General features: G+C 38.1%; 2 protein-coding genes across 2 annotated transcripts in view; one reads left to right on the top strand and one right to left on the bottom strand.

Moving 5' to 3' along the window:
* Positions 1-20,813, top strand: part of LOC129738155 (uncharacterized) — a 70,620-nt gene that overhangs the window by 19,778 nt on the left and 30,029 nt on the right. The gene's annotated exons all lie outside the window — the stretch shown is intronic.
* Positions 43-3,620, bottom strand: LOC129755936 (uncharacterized). Its single transcript, XM_055752680.1, has 5 exons — positions 3,202-3,620; positions 1,668-3,124; positions 1,401-1,605; positions 1,165-1,337; positions 43-1,098 (listed from the first exon to the last, which is right to left on the bottom strand). Exons 1-5 carry the CDS (start codon positions 3,410-3,412, stop codon positions 127-129), a joined length of 3,018 nt encoding a protein of 1,005 aa, XP_055608655.1. The 5' UTR covers positions 3,413-3,620; the 3' UTR covers positions 43-126.

Genomic DNA, 20,813 nt, shown 5'->3' with positions numbered 1-20,813 from the left:
GGGCAAGTTGTGAATTATCGTCGGATAGTGACAAGAATTACAAAAAAAAATATATTCTCAATGGTATTCAATGATAAAGAATAATGCTAAATAAGCCAAATACTATGTACTTACATCTGACTTGCCTCAGTAGCAATCGGCGTCATTCACTTCGGTCGCGTAGTACGAAAACAGGACATCGTCCAACAGAGACGAAAAGCTCTCTGTTTTGCGCAACCATTGTTCCCGGCCGCGTATCAGCTCATCGAAATCAATTTTGGCCACACGATCCAGAAAATCGTCAGCTGTGACCTCATCGGCATACTTCCGGAACAAGTTTTCGTGCACTTTAGATGATTCACAGTTACATGAATTTTCCGATCCCTGGCCGCCACCATCAGCCACTTTGAGGTTGTTCTTGTACGTTATCGACAACAGATTAACATCGTCTAAGTTGACGATCGAATCTATAATCTCGTCCGAGTTTATCAAACAAGGCACATTTCCACTACTGTAATCGGCGTCGTTGCGCTGCGAACTTCGCACCAGGTTACTGGCTTTGTTCTGGTGCTCCGAATAGTTGGTGTCCATCACCGGAACCCCTCTGTTGTTTTCGCTTCCAGTCGGCGGATTCATCGACATTTTGTACTCTTCCATAAAGTTATACTTGTCCAAATAGGACATCAACTTACGGATAATCTCGATCGTGGCCTTCACCACCTGTAGATCACAATCGTCCTGCAAACAGGTCAAGAATACACCCAGACATCCGCGCAGCGCCAGTTCGTCCAGTACTTTTCGCAACCGCAACAGGATCTCTCGATTGGTCAGGGTTATGATTTTCTTGTGCTCCTTGGAAAATGTAACTGCCGGGAAGGTCCCATCAATCATGCCCTGATGCTGAAACTGACGGCACATGACCACTCGCCAGAAGTTGAGCGCGTTCAATTTCACCTCCCAGTACAGATCGTTGACGGCGCAGAAGGTTAACACCGAGAACACGCTGTCCAAGCATTGGGGCGAGATTTTGTGATTGGAGTATATTTCCCGAATTGTGTTAACTGCTTCCCGTCGGACGACGCCTTCGCTTTCGGTATCGAAAACAGTTATCAAATGGTTCTGTGGGGCAGATAGGAAATTACTATTATCCTACTATTATTTAGAAATGGGTCATTCTAAATTTACCATTAAATTCAGATTTACCAGGGAGTGCTCCCACAGCAAGCGAATTTTGACCATCACAGACAGACATCGCAATGCTGATGCACGGACGTACGGTTCGCTGTCGTTCTTGGCAGCCGATTCCACCACCGGAATCACTTCGCAATCCAGAATATGCTTCTGGAAGGATGGGAATTCTAGAAAGAAAATCGATCGTAAAAATTGGATTGCAATTTCAACCGTTTTTTTTTTTTAATTACTGATTTCAGAAATTTCCACGATCGAGGTGAGCAGCTCCAGAGCTGAGTCTCGAACCTCCCAGTTGCTGTCGTGCAAGCGCTTGAAAATGATGGCCCCAACAAATTCTAGACCGGAGCCCTTGAGGTTGTCCATCAGGAGTGCCAAGTTCGGAGCTAGGAAATGTTCGATGGACAGCTGTGTTAGCTTGAGCGCGAGCACCGCATGCTGAAAAGACAAATTATGATTTAGAAAAAAAATCTCATAGAAGCAAACCAACTAACACTCACTCTTGGAGGTAGATTTGGATTGCTCAGCAGATTGAGCATGAAATTTACTAGTGTAGTCGATTCGATACATTCTTTCCAGGTGAATTTGTAGTTCTGTATCAACGAGTGAAGTCCCTGAATGATTGCTGCCAGTAAATTCGGCTTTGACAAAATCAGATCAGTTTTAGAATGATCATTTTGGTTGACTAAGAAACAGATATCCGGTAGAAACTCTTTCAAAACATAAACGAATGCTTGGAAAGCGATTATCGCGCGGGATCTCGATAGTGTGTGCAAAGAGACAACTCCCTGGATGGATTTTATCGCCAGCTCGACTATGCTGACGTTGTACATTTGGAAAACGTCCCGACATGCGTACATAAGTCGGATGGTGAATTCGCAAGAGATGTCATACAGCTTCATGCAAAGCTTTTCTATATAGTCTGGCAGATCCGAAAGATCCTTGTAAGCTAAGCATTTCATTTCGTATACCAAAGGGAACAGCTGTAGGAGCAAAATTTGGTCACCAAATTTGATATTTTGGTTTTTGAGTACCACTTCTTCAGGAGCACGATCGCCCAACAAACGCCAAGCGTGGTGATGCATTTGCGCCATTAGAATCACGTTATGAACGTTGCCTCGGCGGATAGAAAAGTTGACGTAATTCAAAAAGTTGATCGTATACTTCTCAAAATGTAAATCCTTGTTTTCTGTGTCTTCAGCCGGAATATCCATACAACGAAGCCTTGTACAGTTGGCCAAAATCTGCGTCTCCCAAACCTTGACGAGATAATTGTGATCCTGGATAGTATCAGCATAAGCCCACAGTCCTCGTTCGAACCGGTACGTTATCAAAATATGGTACGCTGCTCGGGAACGCTTGTTACTTTCCAGCATCTTTCGGAACAAAGTGCACATCAGATTCAGCATAGAAGATAGCACTCGCTGAGCATTCGGATCGTTCACCAAAACAGCGAATTCACTCTCTGGACTTCTCCATACTCGATCCAATAGAGGAGATAGAACTGTGGACACAATCTCCCGCACCAAATCATAATCGCCGATGGTGCCAAATCGGTCCAAAATATCGTGGAAAAATAAGGAAGTCTCTTTAGTGATATAAATCGTCTGAAGCTGACCATTGTAATAATCTAAGCAAATCTTCCATGATCCCGAGTGTTTAATCCAGTTTAATCCCATGGCATGCTTGGCGGTCGCTTTGAGCACTAGCACATGGCCCAACTTAACCGATGGATGCTGAAATCGGTTCTCTTGCTTGGAAATGCACGCCTGAAATCGATCTAGAATCCGATCGTTTTGCACCCGCACGAAGTCCCATTCATCAGCTACGATGAGTGCCAGTACCTGAAGTGTGAAGGCTGCTACGTCCATCGAGGGCATCTGATCGCTTTCCCATTGAAGCAAAGCATTTTGAAGCCAGGTAAACACCTCCGGCGATTTGAGCAATTTTCCATGTTCTAAAGAAAGATAGATAAGCTATCATTCCAAAAACAACATTCAAACTTATTTACAAAAAAAAATCCACTATACGTACCCACGTTGTATTTTCCGCCCAGATGGGACACAATCATTTCCAGATAGACGTCGTTGTTGATGGTGAAGTTCCGATTGAGTAGGGCGGTGAGCACCTTGTGAAACCGTTCCTGGCAATCGCCATCGTCAGTGGAATCATCTTTCAAGGTCAATCCGGATCGACTCGGGTGATTGCCATCATTATTCGGAACTCCCCCCGATGGCAGTGCCATTATAACGGAATAAGTTCACGGATGACTTCGAGTCTAGCGGCAGGTCGATATTACAAAATATCAGAAAGCACACATTTTTCTTTTTCAAATAAGGCACTTAAGTTGTCTTCAATAAATTATCGGTGATTTGAAATCGTTTGAAAACTTTTCTGAAGCACTTCGTATCAGAAGCAACCGAATTCGTCAACGAAATGTGACGAAATTTATTTTGACATTAGCTTCGTTCAACCGTTGGTAAAAATCGGTTTCAACTGGTTTCGGTCAATTGACAGATGTTCAGCGAGCAAATGTTTTGGTCGAAACAAGTCGGGTCGTTGTTCAATGGAGCAAGTAGAAACTAGTCGAAACCAATCCAGCTCGGCAGCAGGATTCGTTTCGACCTGGTAGAAATCGGTCGAAGTCAATCGGAAAGAGACAGATGATCAACTGTCAATCCATTTCTACTTGTTTCGACTCGTTTCAACCAAAGTCCATTGAACAGACTAATTATTCACCCATTTCCACACGCAAAATAAAAAAAGGGTAAATTTACCGAGAAGCTGAGGTGAACTTTTTTCATCCATGTTTCTCGCGTTTCTCGATAAATTTTACCGATTTTACCTTTTTTGAAAAAAGTTTTTTTCATTCTGCAGAAAGATGAATCTCTATAAATACCTTTTTTTCATTCACCTAGCAAAAATGTAAATTTTGCCTATTTGGGATTCATTGACCAAAACGATACATTCTAGCGGTTTCTCATTCACTGACTATAAAAAGGGTCTGTGCACGGAGAAAAAAGTATGGCCGCTGGATTTGGAGCTGTGTCATCTTGCCAGCTTTTATTTCTGTTGAGGCATCTAAGGACTTGAAAAAACCATCCGTTGGCCGTGATCCTATAATAATGCATGAACTTATCGAAGCGGCGGATGCGAAACAATGCGGTGAATCACATTTAATGGAAATGTATGTGAATTGCGTAAACCTGACATACTCAACGCGGCGAAGCAGATGTCAATTTGTTCCGCCGCTCGAGTTCGCATTGGCCGCGTTCGCCAATTCGCATCGCATCGCTCTTATTATGTCATCAGCCTATATCGCCTATATATATTTTTTATTATTTTTCATTTCTGACTGTACTTCCATCGGCTATGTTGCGCAACATGTACCCACCTAGTGCACCGCACTGCGTTTGAATCCTGTTATGTCGTTCGCGCTGTCACTTGTGAAGTTTGTGCGTTTGACATTTTGCGGAAAAGTAACGGTGCTTTCACGTTCCCTCTCTTTCTAGCGGCCGCCTATCTGCATGGTCAGCTTGAGCAAACTCGGCGGACCGCATTCGCTTTCAGTCTGTCGTCGAATTCGTATCGTTTTGTGCGTTTGTTCCCGTTTTCCGAATGCGAACAGCTACTGCGGTTGTGTTTGTGAATTCGTGCGTGTGTGACCGCTTTTAGTGCTGTGTGCTAGCTAATCCTACTAAATGGCTATGCTGCTGCTTTGTGGGCAAAAGTGAGCTGTTTTTCTGATCCGTGTGTTGGGAATGGAGAAAAAAGTGTGTTAATGATTGTAGGCTAACTAAAAATCTGTATTCTGTGCGTTTGATTAAAGATTTCTTGCTGGGCTTAATGCCAATCGTATGGGGAATAGTGGAAAATGTAGTTGATGAATGATTATGTGAAATAATTTGATACACTGCAAATTGGGAAAAGAAAATTCAATTCAACTTAAAAGGCGAAACGCGAAGGAAAAAACGGAAAGAAGTTTTTGCATGGTGGGCTAAGTTGTGTATGTACAAAGAGTATTTTGTGGGTGTGAGTCGAAAAAGTTTCATGCACACCATTGTAGAAGATAGTGGAAGCAACTAAAAAAAAGTTAAAAAGGAGTTGGACCAAGCAACGAAATGTCAACATCTGAAAGGTTCGTACCGATAATTTCATAAGTTGGCAATGGAAAATGGCCCTTGCTAATAATTGCTAACTTTTTATTTTTTTTTTATTAAATAATATAAACCGACTAAAGTTTTAACGGTTCCATTCTGTTAAAGGGGACCCAATTTGAAGCTCTTCGTGGCCATGAACAAATCACCCTTTTCCAATTTCCAAGGATAGCGGCGACTATTAATCCGGTACCTTCCGTCTGTTCCACCTCTATCAAAATCGATACTGATTTTACTTGGTTGCTCACTCTTTCTGGCTCGCCTTTTCTCGGTATGTATTTCTACCATTTCTTGTTCGATGCGCGCGGCGCATTGGGGCCTGTACCTATTCTGCTTATGGCATGGCAGCAACGACGACGACAACATCCAAACCAATATGTCGTTCCATCATTGTTGCCTTGTTCCCCTCAGATGCAACCCAACTTTGGTCCACTGCCCTCTGCTGATGTGCCCGCAGTAAGATCTAGTCGGTACCCGGTAGGGTAGCCATACGAGGGTTCCATTTTCAATCCGTCTCAAAGAAAAATGTTAAATAAAATAGGTACCTACATATCACCTTGTTGGGAATAATATATTAATATATTGGATTTTTTGTGTCAAATAAGGAGGTAAACAAACATCAATTTCTTCATTTCTTCTTTTGTCAACTCCACCGCACCCCCTTCCCCTCTAAATTTCCAAAAAAACCCGAAAGGCCTTGACCTTGTACAACAGTTATATGTAACTTTGAAGTTACCGTAATTTCGAATGATAAACTTAAACTTTCTTATAAAAAAAACTTTAAAGTATGTTATGGAAATTTCGAAAAATTTATTCTTTTCTCAAAATTTTCGATAAAAAGTTACTTGATTTCTAGGTTTTGTCCAACGATAAAGCACAGACAAACAGACAGGACACTCCATTTTCATTCTTCGCAAAACTGCTACAAATTTGATGAAGCTAGGCAATGTCGACACTAGAGGCGGTGGTATCATTAAAATGAAAAATCTAAATTTTTCATCATGGTAGCTGAGTATTTTTGCATCTCCATGGTGCTAATGTTATGGTTATCGTTTGTTTTCATTCAGTTCTAATTCAGGAAGCTTTGTGTTTAATACCGTATTTGTTTTCACCACCCGAAAGTGTTGCACCATCCATGCTGAAAACGAGCATGAATCGAGTGTTGCACCCACCTTTGTTGGTGTACGTGAAATCGGCAGTGTCAACAGAAAACATCAAGCTGTCAAAAATCCATTACAGCTGGTATTTGTTTTCGTTTGACTTCGAAAATTGAAATGAAATTTACTTTAGTTGATCATTATCTTTAAATAATATGAAAATTTTAGCATGAATTTATTATGTTGAATTGTGAAGATTTCAGATTTATTTTGCTTGGTAGATTCGCATGTGGCTCTGATGGTAACTGCAATACCGGCTGATTCTGGGTGGTCTATGTTTACTGCTGCTAGACTGCAGTTACCCCAGCTTGAAGGTTCCGATATTTTGAACGTTTATTCCTCGCAAATACCTCGAGTACCTATTTCCGTTTTCAGATGACAAAAGAAAAATTCTTGGAAGTCAAATTAGCGAACTCCGATCGTGGAAGTCGGGGGAGAAAATTTTGCTAACAGACCGAAACGAACGAAATTCAAGCTCCCAATGCGGGTGTAGTCTCGAACTACCGTTTTTGAAGGGCAACGGGTGGGAATCCGGGACTTGGCGCAACCGAGCATCGTCACCCTAAGGCACAGCTCGAAGCAGAGTAGCTTCGATGCAGCTGAACGCTTCTTGCTGTGGAGACCAACTTATAGGACCCTCCGAACAAGAAAACTTTTCGGTTTGGGCGATTTCACCAGATCTTTGGGTTGGCCTTTTTGCACTCGGATTTGCTGCTCTTTTTCGGCATCGCCTGGAACCGATTGCAGCAAACCTTCTGGGCACATTTCTTCTTGGGAGCGTTGTTTGCTTTGGAACGTGCCATCCAGGTGAAATTCTCCGCCTCTGTTGGAAACGGCACTGGTATTGAATCCGGAACAAGTTTGCGTTCTTCGGGATAATAAAGAGAAAAAAACAGTTCGAACGCAATTTTGCGGTATAGAAATAAACCAACCAGCTGATATTTGTTTACATCGGGAAGCACGTGCTGTCAAAATTCATGATAGTATTGGTGAGAGCGCAAGCAACACCGAATATTTTCAGAGTGTTCCACCGTCCACTTTATGGTGCACTACCAGTGCACTACTCTTCATGAAAACGAGCATGAAAACAGCAAAAAGTGCACTACCGGTAGTGCCCCGGTGCACCACCACTTGAAAACAAATTCTCTATAAGATATTCATTATTAGTTCCAACGATCTGGCCTTATTAGAAGAGTGAACAACCGAACCGAGAACAACCCGAATAGAAAAGTAAGGTGAAAAAACCATGATTTTCATTTTCACTCTACCATGTATAAAATAGTCCATACAAAATATATCATGGTTCTGAACCTTGAATGTACTGTGAAATTCAACGTTTTTGACAATGGAATTCATGGTTTCGGCAATAATTACCATGAAAAAAGGGGGTTGTTAAGCAACTTAACCATGAAAAAATCAACTTTTTTCCATACATTTGAAATCACAAAACAATTTATTTCATGGTTATTACAGCTTCCGTTTTTTCTAATGGGAACCGTAAAATTTATTGTATTTGCACGGTGTACAATATAATAAGGTGATATCTTCCCGATAATGTCGTCATTACTATCCATCTAGTGACCTACGCGCGCAAAACTTTTTGCCTGGCGCGCTATAGGCAGATAGTAATGACGTCACAAAAAAGAATACTTACGACAGATCCTCCCGGACTCCGCGATATCAACCGCTTGTTGCGGATCATTTTCCAGTGATCGTCCTCCTCGTGTATTGAGGGTCACAGCACCTTTTCGATGGCTTGTTTTCCATTGCCATTTCCGCCGACCGGGTGGTAATTTCACCATTAGCACAAGCAATTGCTTGTTGCCGGAGCCGTAGGGCACCTAGAAAAATAAATTTAATATACTAATGTGCAAAATACGATTCATTATGAACACAATCACTTCAAAAAGTATACTCACCATCCCAGATAGGTCCTCTTGCCTGCAGAGAAAAATTATCGCAATTGTTTGTTTATTTTCAAAAATGGCGCGAATTAAAAACAAAATCTCTACACGAAAAATTGAGAATAGGTATAAAAAGCAAAAGTTTACCAACGTTCGTTTTGGTTTGGATCTCAATTTAACCATGAAGTACACAGTAACAATAAAAAACACAGGAAAATTATTGTGATACCGTGCTTCTGGTATTTTCGACAACTATGAAATATTTAAATTAACGATAAACTTCACGGTGACTTTAAATATTATGGTCATTTCAAAATAAAAAGCGGTTGATAAATATTGATGAATATGAATATCACTGTTCGGTTATAATTAATACCACGGTCTTTGCTATTCGGGAAGAACTGCTTGAATCATTGTATGTAAGGCAATCCTTTGAATCTTTCCGTTATTTCCGGAGAATGAAGTTCAGACCAATGGTTCTGTTTTCATTTCAGGAACTACTACACGCGATGGTTATGATGTGGATAAGTTGGTTACATCTCGTTTTGGATTTGGAAAATATCCTAGCTTGTGGAGACCTCAACTGGAGCAAAATGAAAACTGTTTGTTGAAGACCAGTTTGGTCCGGAACATGTAATTCATATATTGCGCTTATTCGAAACTATGGCGAAAGTCAAAGTGACGAGAGACGTGTCCCACCTTTCTGAAAAGATATATATGAAGCGATTTGTTTCCAAGGAAGAAGTCCGCAGCAGAATACTAACTGATCTTGTAAATAAAATTAAAACAAAACTTCACTTCAAATAATACAAATACTCTCGCATTACGGTGCTATCATGGACATATTCTGTGTTAAAAAAATATATTTTTTAATCTTGTATAAGAAATTACCATTGAACTTTTTCAATATACTTTTTTAAAACTAAAGGGAGATTGCGAAAAAAACTGGAATAACCTTTATTTTGAAAATAAATACCAACTTTTTGCAAATGAGTTTTTTTTTATGCTTTATTCGTTTTCAATAAAAGGTATTGAAGGTATTTGAGGTAACAATATTTCAGTTGTTGATTTTTCTGGTTAGATTGTTGCTGTCTATGGTCGGCAATCTGTTTCTATAAAACACAACTGATCAACATACGTAGTTTTCTTCCCTCTGGGGGCGCATACCTGGAAGGACAAGGTCGTTTTTATCACTTTTGGAAACCTAATCTCAACTAAAAGAATAAAACTTTCCTAAAACCCTTCTTATTGCAGAAGTTTGAAGAAGAAAATTCCAAACTGCTTGTTTACGGTTTCAGTAATGAATGTCAAGATTTCATGGCTACCTTCAATGGTATATTCTACCATGTCGATATTGGTAGGCAATGTCGCCAACAGATGGCAATGTAATTGCTTTGCGAAGAAATGACCAAATTTTCTTAAGAGTGTCCTGTCTGTTTGTCTGTGGATAAAGTATGGAATTTTGTTGATTACAAGCTTACGTGCAATTTATTCTAATTAATTTGTTTTTTGTGTTACTTTTTGATACCCCTTTCTATACACCTTTCTAAAAGCTATCGATCTCCGTCTATAATCCTTTTTTATTTTCTCTTATTTCCCTTTCTATCTTCTTTTTTCTTTCAAAAGTGTTACACTTAGATAATTATTGTAAAAACCAAAAATGGAGTTTGGCTCCTAAAACCTAACTGTACGAGCCGTTTCAAATAAAGAATTATATAAAAAAATCACAAACTCGAAAGGATCTTCGGATTATTGTGCTTAAATGATTGAAAGCAGTTATTTAGCGGGAGAGCTCTGAGTATCAAGAAACGTGAGCTGCTTTTTTCGCGAAATTCTGTAATCAAATTTTAGGTAAATCACTTCACTTGTACCGTATTCGTTTTCATCACTCGAAAGTGTTACACCGTTCCGGCCAAAACGAGCATAAATCGAGTTTTGCACTCACTTTAGCTGGTGTGCGTGATATCGATAGTGCCAAATGTAAATATCAAGCTGTGAAAATTTATCACCAGCTGATATTTGTTTTTGATTCCATACAATTTGTTTACACCGACCTGTCAATATTCATGATAGTATTGGTGAGGGCACAAGCATCACTGGCAGTGATGTCAACTGTTTTTCAGAAATGTCTTAAAGATTTTGAAAAAATGTCTGGTAAAGTGTGGAGAAGTCTGGATTGCGAAGTTTATAGGTGATGAACTTTTTTTTTTGGTCGCCAGCTCGCAATATTGCAGTCTAGAGAACAACACTTATTACTTCATCATAAACATGCATTCTATACACTATCAATGCCTGAGACTATTTTGGTTTTGGTGATGACGGCGTTTTATGCTTTACTTCCTGTTTTTCTACCATCTCCGTGGCATTCCTCACTCTTCAATCACTAATTCGAATCATTTTCTGCCATATTGCAATGAAAATTTTGAATTTTTATTGTTTTGTCAGAAAAATCATGTCGAAACTCAAAAGTCCGGAAATGTCTGGAAGAAATGACAAAAGTCTGAAAGTCTGGAAACCTAAAAAAAGTCTGGCAAAAGTCCAAAAAGTCTGGAAGATCAAGAAAAAATCTGGAAGGTTGCATCACTGATCACTGGATCCACTGTTTATTTTTACCATATTTGTTTACGTTCAGTTGTGCACCAGTGCACTACCGGTAGTGTACTTTTTGCTGTTTTGTTCTCGTTTTTGCGCTCAGTTCTGCACCGCTAGTGTCGGTGAAAAATATATAGATTTATCAGCGATATTACGCGTCTATATGAACATACATATGATTGTTTGGGTCTGACCCGAAAATACAATCAAGCCAACCATCTGATTATACGTTGCCACAAATGGATAAATGGCTGATTTAGCGATCGCATCTGCTTCGAGAATCCAACAGGAATTTTTAGTCAATCATTCGCATGGCTGTTTTAACTGTAATACTGCTCCCCATGAACGTCGGAAATTGTAGATTCAAATGTTAATTAAAATTAATTTGAGCATTTAACCACAGAGAATTTGTGTGAATTATTTGTGATTTAACTGCATTGTTTTTCTTTTTTATTTTTTAAATGACACGTGTTTTTTATTGAATCATATATTAAAAGTGGCATATTTTTTTATTCAAACCAATGCAATAAACTTATGGCGTATTTTTTTTATTCCGGATTTGGCTCTGGAACCATCCGAATAAAAAAACGGCTTTCGGGTTTCGAGTTATTCCATACGTAGGTGTGCGTGAGAACGGGCGCAATGTTTTTTTTTTCTCTTCTCTCTTTTGGCTCGGACCTATCGTTCCATATTGCCAAGTCTTGTGGTTTATTGGACTGTTATGTTTTGAACAGTTCGCGTGATATTTAAAACGACCGTTCGTTCTCATTTCGTGGGGTTAGAAATCAGTTATTAAAATCAAATGAGTTTGGTGTATAGATAGGATTGTTATTTGTTTATTGGAGTATTTTCATATATTCATTTTGGTGTTTCGCAAGAAGTCAGATATTTGTTTTAGTTCAGTGACGTTTTTTTCTTTGAGGATATCGTTTAGATGTTTTTTGTTGGTGAGTATGTCATATTTAAATCTAAGTTGATTAAAATTGATGCATTCGTATAGTATGTGATCAACGTTTTCAATTGTTTTGCAGGTTTCACATAAATTAGAAGAGCGCAATGTTTACATGCAGCTGTCATTTTGTTCTCCCTTCTGGATTTCTTCACTCGGTTCTTCAAATCCGGATTGCCTTTTTTCGTGTCCGGATTTCACTGGACAGCAGATAGTACGATTTTGCTTGGCTGAGAGGTTCAAAATCGCGGCAATAATCATTTACCCGTTCATTATTTCAACTGTTTTACTTTCAGCCAAAAACAGCTGTTTAATGTTTTGACAACAACGTTGAGAGTATTGGTGAACTTCTCGCAAAACTGACTTTCTTCTCAGGGCGACTCCGTCCGTTTTTCTAGCGAACCTAGGTTGCCTCTAGAGCAATAAATGAGCACGATGGCAGCAGTTAGATCGAACCTAGATTGCCTCTGGTTTGCCTCCAGGAGAAAAAAAATACGGTAAAAATATCCGGTGGAGCCAGTGTTGCTTGTGCCCTCACCAATACTATCGTAAATTTTAAGAAGTCGATATAAATAAATTGTATGGAAGCAACAAGAAAATTTGTTATTATATTTGATATCAGCTGGTGATGGATTTTCACAGATTCAAAACTCGATTTATGCTCGTTTTTGGCCGGAACGGTGCAACACTTTCGAGTGGTGAAAACGAATACGATATTTGAGAGTGGGAGACCGCCTGCGCTCTGGTCACTACCGGTGCAAAATTGAGCGCAAAAAACGAGCACAAAACAGCAAAAAGTGCACTGGTGCACAACTGAACAAAAACAAAATTGGTTAAATACGGTGAAATGTGAAAAACTACATAATTATCATCCAAATGATTTTCACGTAAATGCTACGAAAAGAATATGTAAACGCTCCCCTAATAAGAATTGGTATTTTATGAACATCACCTACAATTCAGTGAGTTTATTTGAACCTAAATTAGTATGGAATAGAATAGAAATGATAGCCCAATAATAATGATTAGATGTCCAGATCGGTTCATCGCTTCTTTTAATGTTTCTATTATTATTATTTTATTATAAACAAATTGTTCTGATTTTTCACTGTTAATGCTCACTTCCGCGATGCATCTTGATTCCAAAGCCACTCGACGGCTCTTGTAGCGCAGCTTTGTGAGTTCTGTGAAAGTTAAAAAAAATACATTTGATAATTATCGTCAAATTATTTTAATGAGAACGATGAGAACTTTTTAGTATTTAATGCTAAATTAATGAGGAATAATTGAAATGTTACGGCTATCACCTTGTCTGGATCTGCAGAAAGCCGGTAGCTTATAAGGAAAAGATAAAACGACCTTGTTGGACTATTTTTGAAGGAAGCATCTTTGGGATTGAGTTTCTCCTAAACACGATTCTACCGAAACTTTTTTCGTATTTCCTCTAAAAATATAAACGTTTTATGAAAATGTTTGTGAACGTTTCACAACTAAATACTTACTTTTCTAACCCAGGAAAAATAAAATCTCTCCGTCTTTTTTCACGGACTTACTAGGAGATAAATAAAAACATTCTGGACAGCTGTTTGAGGACTGTTAATTTTCCAATAAGAAATCACGCATTTGTACGACCACACGTTCAAGCAAAAATATCCTTTAGTCATTCACATGAATTTTACGTGAAATGCATGTGTAAGTTCTGTGAAAATGAAGTACTGTCAATGCAGTTGAAATCCGAAGTTTTTGCGCTGGTGATTGGCAACCTTGCCAACCAGCGACGATGATCAATTCTTCAAACACCTCGGCGATTGGCAACCCGTTCTTTTGTTTGGTTCCGACACTAGGAAGATGTTTGACAGATGTCTGATCAACATGAAATGTCGTCAGTGATGTCGCCGTCGCTGATGTTGACGAAAACTCCGGTTTGGGGATTCAGCGACACTATTTATACAAATTTACTACAGGTTACACGTAGAATCGATGATATGTAGCAAAAGCTTGGTTTACGTGAAAACACCGTAAAAATAATTTCAAAATTATTTTGCATGTAAAAAAATCATATGCATGTAATGAAGATCTGGCGAAATATCAGATAGAAAAATTGTACGGTGACAGACTTTCCGTGTTCGTAAATTGACCGTAAATTAAGGACCCAAATGTGCCTGTAGGAACATCACAACAAAAAGTTTACGATCATTATAAAGAACACAGATAGAACACCTGTCTGAGACTATAGATAAAATAGTCATCCGGTCAAGATATCACTGCAGTTATGACCAACCTATCGGACGAAAAAGGACATAACTCAAACATGTGTAGTAGAATTTCATAAATATTATTAGCGAAATACAAAATTCCTCAGAAATACTCAGCTAGTAAGGGATGCGACTTGCTTTATGAAAATTTTAAACCTTTTTTTTTGTTACGATAATAGTCGTTTCAACATCTTAATGTCATTTGCGACTTATATCAACGATGCAGTCGGCGGACTATCATAGAAAAACTTATCCGGTACAACTGTGTTCGATGTTTACTCTTGGGCCCGAACTCACAGACATCGGCTCAGTAAGCATCAGATTTGCCGACTGAGCTATATCACAAGCACCAATTTATAAACGGTCGGTAAATCTGTGATGGAAACCCTCCTCTTTCCTCTAAATAATCGATGTGACGAACAACCGGTTTTTCTCTGCCACCACAACTCTCGCATCAGGAGTTTTCCTTGGGCCGGCAACTTTTCCCCTTTTTGCTTTTGACCGCCGCCTCCTCCGCCGTTTGTGCTGCTTTGAAAGTGGAGCGCATTCCTTTTCGGTGTTGCACGGTAGAAGAAGAAACACACGGAGTCACTGCCCATGCGGGAACGAACACGCTCCCGAAACCGGTGGAAAGCGTGTTGGAAAAACTTGGGAAAATGACAAACGACGACAAGTTCCGAATGAATTCAATACACGGATACCGATTTCACAGAAACAGAGAAAAAGTCCTCTCTCACTGGCGCATATGGTGTTGGTGTTGTTATGAATATGCTGCGGGGGAAGGTTCCTACTGTGTGTGACAATGCTCCCGATTAGTTTTTCCGGAGAAAAAAGGCCGCTTACTTGCCATTGTTGGTGTGTCTCTTCTGTCAGTTTTCCTGCTATTCATTGTGAAGAAAAGCCAACACATGTCGGCCAAGAACATCCCTTCTTGGCTTGATTTGGCCGGTCACGCACTCATGATCCCGGCGCAATGTTCCGATGAAAGTGGTAGATTTTTACTACCTTCCAAAGATGAAAACAGATGAAAGCAGACATACTGTTCATCGCCAGTCGCATCCTTTTATTTAGATTTATTTTGAGTGTGACATTCGAGCTCATAATTAAATATGCCGCATACTGGCTGATGCTGGTGGCAAGAGCAAAAAAATACACACAGAACACATGTGGCCCTCCAAAACGTCTGTTGAGGATCGTGCTTATTGTCATGAGGATCTGGATTATTGTGCTGCGGAAAACGGATGTCCTTTTAGTAAACGGAGGGAAAAAAGGTGGTCCTTGTACCCGGTCATGTGATTTGATCGGGTGAGCTCTGGAGTTTAAGGAAGGGCGTCGTCCTGGAACGAAAAAACGTAAAAAAAGGAAAAGTTTACTTGTATCGATTTTTCCAGACATGTTTTGAAAGATTGTAGAACACTGCACGAAAAAACGAGTGTTTTCAACCATAAGAGCATCTGAATCCGTGGTCCAAACAGCCGGTTTAGACCCAAATTCCGACCAAAGCAAACGCATCCTTGGTCCATTATACCAGAACCGGTATAAGGATTGGTTCAAAACTGATGAGATTTGGACCCAATTTGACAACGCAGTTATAAACCGTTTGACAGTAAATGGAGCACGAATGGAGTTTTTCCCGTTTTTTCACTGGATTGGATCGAATTTCGTTGTTTCAATTCTTGTATAAACTATAGACCCAAGAATAGACCACGGATACAATTGCTTTAATAGTTACGCTCCACAAGAGTCAAAACAGTGACCGGGCCATTTTCATATTTTCCGTCGAACGAAAAAACGCCAGCAACTCAAATTTTTCATATCACTATCTGCGATTTGAACACTACATGTGCATTTCTCAAAATTGTTCCACTAATAAATGTCTGTTTTTTTTTTCTTCCACGTTTGTTGCTGTAATGAAACAAACAAATTTTAAAAAATCTGGAATCATCTGTTGTGTCATCTGCTGCATACCCTCCGCCCAACGTCCAACAACAGCAGAGTGGAATGGGTGGAAATCATCGAACCTCGCACCAAGGAGCACATGTATGCCAATCTGACTACCGGGGAGTGCGTCTGGGATCCACCGGAGGTAAGTTTTTTTTTACCGTTTTTTTCCTGTAAGAACGTAGCACATTTGTTACTCGGGAGATTTCCCACTTTGGAGCAGATTTGATTAGCTTAGCTTAGCTTAGCTTAGCTTAGCTTGATTGACTACTCACATCCACCTTTAATCGTTGAATCTGAAATGCTTCTCTTTTTTAAACCAATCTCTTCGAAGCTTTATTTTGATATATCATGTCTCATTATCATCATTTCAAATTCCACGATCGCAGGCGTGGCTCCTTAGAACACAGTTCCACATCGCCAATGGTTGCTACTCCGTGATTGACCGAGGCCATCAGTTTTGTTCAGAGGTCAAATGAATGGTGCTCGGGATTGACAAAACATTCACAATGCCCAAAACTGATGCTCTCTCTTTACACATCAATAACGGCGCCGGCCACGTCCTAGTAGTCAATAGATAGGTTTGGAAAACATAGAAAGGGATGAAAGAAAAATGTTGCGCTTTAGGACCGAGGTCACCTCTGCATTCTAGCAAAACAATTTTGGGTTGGAGGTTTGGGTGAAAGGATATGATGAGGGGACACTTTTGACTAGTGTAACGATCTAAGTTTTCTACCATAAATTCACCAACACCTCTACTGTGTCATTGAAAAGATCTTGTTTCTGATACAAAAGTATACAGTTATGTCAATTATCTTATCGCTGCAATGATAAGTAACAAATACAAAATTTTCAGAATAAAAATCATTTAAAATTCTTTTGTTTCACATAGGTTGGCCACTAGATGTTTAACGTTTTGTAATTATTGGAATTTTATAACATTTTACAAGATTTCACTTGATAAGCTTATGCTGCTGTAACTTCACATAAATCTTTGAATCTCGTTTTGTACAATTTTTTCAAAGTCTTTCATTATCAAGTTTTTATAAATAAATTTCTACTGAAAATAAGAAATCGCGAACTGATTCCTCAGTTATCTCACGCAAGCTCTTTGAGTTTTTCCAGATTGCTTCGAACAAATCTCATATGTCAACTTTATTTCCCACTTTGGAGCAGATTTGATTGTCGAAAAACTCTCCTTTCTGCGGCCAAACTTGCTTTAGGGAATTCTGAAATGCACACAGCTCGTGCAACAAACGGGTAAAAAATTTCCGACTTTAAACCTCGAGGTACAATTACAGTTTAGGACAAATGACACTTATGAATTGAGATTTTGTTTTATTTTAGATTGTGCGAGTTAAGCTTGTTATAACAATTGTTTGCGACCAAAGTACAGCCTACTTTGGACACTAGCTGGAACCGTAAATTGATTCAAAGTTTATCCAACTTGTTGAGAAAGACCACCGAAACAGTCTGTCAGTCTGTCTGTAAAGTATGCATTAAAAAGTGGGCAATTTTCGAATGGTGATAAAAAAAAACTAAGACAGATAATTGAGTCCTGTAAATTGACCATGAGAGGTAGTAATTTAAACTTATTTGCAAAAAAAACGGCGATCCTACCCTACCCCCCCATTGAAAGTTCTGGCGAACAATCATGCGGATTGGCTTGTTTTTGTGCTCTATCTTCGGCTTTTTAATCAATTTCTTCCAGTTTTCACCATAAAATGGTTGGAATTGAAGTTACGCTGAAAGATTGCCCAAAAATTCTCCAACATATAACCAACTTCTATATGCAGACTCCTACGATCGCTTTGTGGAGTAGTTGTCGGCTTTAGGGTAGTCTTGATGAACTAAGTATGCAACTTCTGGCAGGCACTTTATGCTATGAATTGCCTCGTTCATGACCAGTAAGGAACGGCCACATTTCCTTTCCATTGAAGACTATAGGATGATACGAATTACGACGAAAAAGTTATTAAGGTTAGGATTAGGACATGTCTAACTAATCGTGCATTTTACACGCATTTTTTGAACACCATTTTGAATGTTCCGTACCACCGGAAGGTCACTCGTAGAGTCGAGAGTTTTTTTTTGGAACTACGATCATATTATTACCTTTCATAGTTAATTTGCAGTACTTGTTTATCTGTCTTAGTTTTTAAATGCTACCATTCGAAAATTGTTCATTTTTTTAAATGCATACGTTATGAGTGCTAATCTGTGACTTCCGTATTGACCTAAAGTAAACTAACTGCAGTCATTCGTGGGTAAGATGATGAATAAATTCTTACTGAAACTCAATCTTTTAAGCTACATCTTTGAATTTGAAATCAAAACCGGAAAACTCTCAACGAAAGAAATTATTTTTCCTTTTAATATATTACCATATCAAATAGGAAAGTTAATCAAAAGACATTTTTTCAGAAGTACAAATTTGTGAATTTTGTTCTGTTATGATTAGACAAGAGATGGAGTTGCAAGTTTTTGTGCCCCAATTGAGCTTTTCCTTCAAATGATAAAAACAACTAGCTATAAGAGACCGAATAAGGAAAACGTGTTTGAAAATATTAAACAAAAAACATAATTTAAAACATTGGATTTTAATGGATTTTGTGGTATACGTTTTCGGCTAGCAGTCTAACGAAATCGACTATTTATTGATGATTTCAAAGATCAATCAAGGATCGAAACGTTGGAATCATAAATAAAAAGTTTTTACTGCTATTTAATAAACTGTGTGCAGAAAAAGTATCACACAGAATTCATACTAAAAATTTGGATAAGAATTTCTGAATCTGAATTTATTTTTGATTTAAATACAAAATTCAGGTAGAAAATTCTTATTCAGAAATTATACTGTATTGAAAATTTCTGTGGAAAAAATAAACTATTAAAAAACAAATTAATTTATGCAACTAAAATCAAAAATTCTTATTCTGTTTTTAAATTATAAAAGTGAACAGCACTTTGAATTCTTATACTTGTAATGCTGATTTTGGATTTTTGGGTCCTGAATGTGATATTTCTCAATCATTTATATTTTAAGTGATATGTAGTTTAGAAGCTCTAAACCTAAGTAAAAAGGTTATAACGCCAATCGATTCTTCTTGTTTTAAACTATATTTCGTAATTTTTCAGATTTTATGAATTTTATTTACATATTTTAACATTAAAAAGAAAAGTACAATTTGTCTAAATATATGAAAATTAACCAAACACCACAACTTAAAAGTGTGTTTTCTCAGAAATAAGCTTTTATGCACTTACACCCCTTTGGATCCAGGGGCCTTATATGAAAAACGAGTACGTTTTCTACCAACTTACGTTGCCCACAAGGATTCAGATGTTTCCTAGATATTATAAATCTCATAAAACAATGCCTTCCTTTTGGCGTAAAATTCTTTTAAATGTCTTCGAAATTTCCGTGTTCTACAAAATCGTAAAAATAAACATAATGAAAAGTGATGGTACTCGGAAGTCAATACAACTCACGATTTTCAATGAAATTGATATGACAAAAAATCTAAAATTTGGAAATCCTACGAATGTTGTTTAGTTTTTCTAAAAAAGTGTAAAAACCGATTTTTAAATGAATATAGACCTATTTTCAAAGGCCAACAAATCTCTTGAGCTGATAAAAAAAGCTGATTACTTAGAATCAGCGCCTCAAATAGAAATCAGCTCTAAAATTCTTAACTCTTCAGAAAGGATAAATTTTGTAAATCTGTGTTAGCAATTGAATGTAGAATAAAATTTTGAAAATTAAAATCGATTCATTCACTTTCACCCTAGAAATTTGTAAAAATTCTTTCTACGGTAGAGAAAAATTTTAAAGTGTTTATCTGGGTATGTTGAAACCGGAAAAAAAGGATTAAAATCTTTATCCGGAAACCGGAAATTTGATTATGAACATCCGCTGGTCACCCTGTGAAAAATATATACTTTTCTAAATGTTTTGTTTCTAGATAAGATTAAAATAGTTATTTATGCAGCAAGTTGAAAAAAATAATTTATTTTTATTAGTACGATACGTACATATGTATGCAAAGAGGTTTGCCGAGTTGGATAATAACGACGAGTGATGAAAAAATGCAGTTTTGCAACGATTTGCATACACAATTTTATCCAATACCACAAAATATTCTTCCACATCAGGTTTTCAGACCTACAAAGATAGATAAAAGTTTTTCTTTAGAATCTAAACTATGTCTAAAAGTAGCACTTTTCGAAACCTTTTTGAAAATAGAATCAAAAAATACTAGTTTTTGACACTGTTTTTATAGTAGGAAAAGCAGGCAAAGTTAGTTTTAAAGAAGTTATTCATGCAAGAAGTTGGAAAAATCTAATTTTGCTTCGAGTTGCTTAAACTTTATTTTTGCAATTTCGGAAAATACCCTTGTGATAATCAAATTACGATACCTGCAGACAATGGTTGTAGTTTTCCGTCAAAATCAAAACATTGTCTAAAAGTAGCACTTTTCGACACTGTTTTGAAAGCTGGGTCAAAAAGTGCTACTTTTAGACACTGCTTTTTTCGGTACAAAAACCAGGCATTTTCAAAACCACACTTCGTAGCAGAAAACAAACATTTTAGTGCGAAGTTGCCAAAAACATATATTTTAGTGCGGAGTTGCAAAGACATATTATTATTGCTAATTGCATTATTTGTTTAATGTTCAGCGCCAATGTTC

Source organism: Uranotaenia lowii, chromosome 1, assembly GCF_029784155.1.
Source record: "Uranotaenia lowii strain MFRU-FL chromosome 1, ASM2978415v1, whole genome shotgun sequence".
In the NCBI taxonomy this organism is placed as follows: Eukaryota; Metazoa; Arthropoda; class Insecta; order Diptera; family Culicidae; genus Uranotaenia; species Uranotaenia lowii.
Note: the sequence above shows the minus strand (reverse complement) of the source record. Positions and strands in the feature narration are given on the sequence as shown.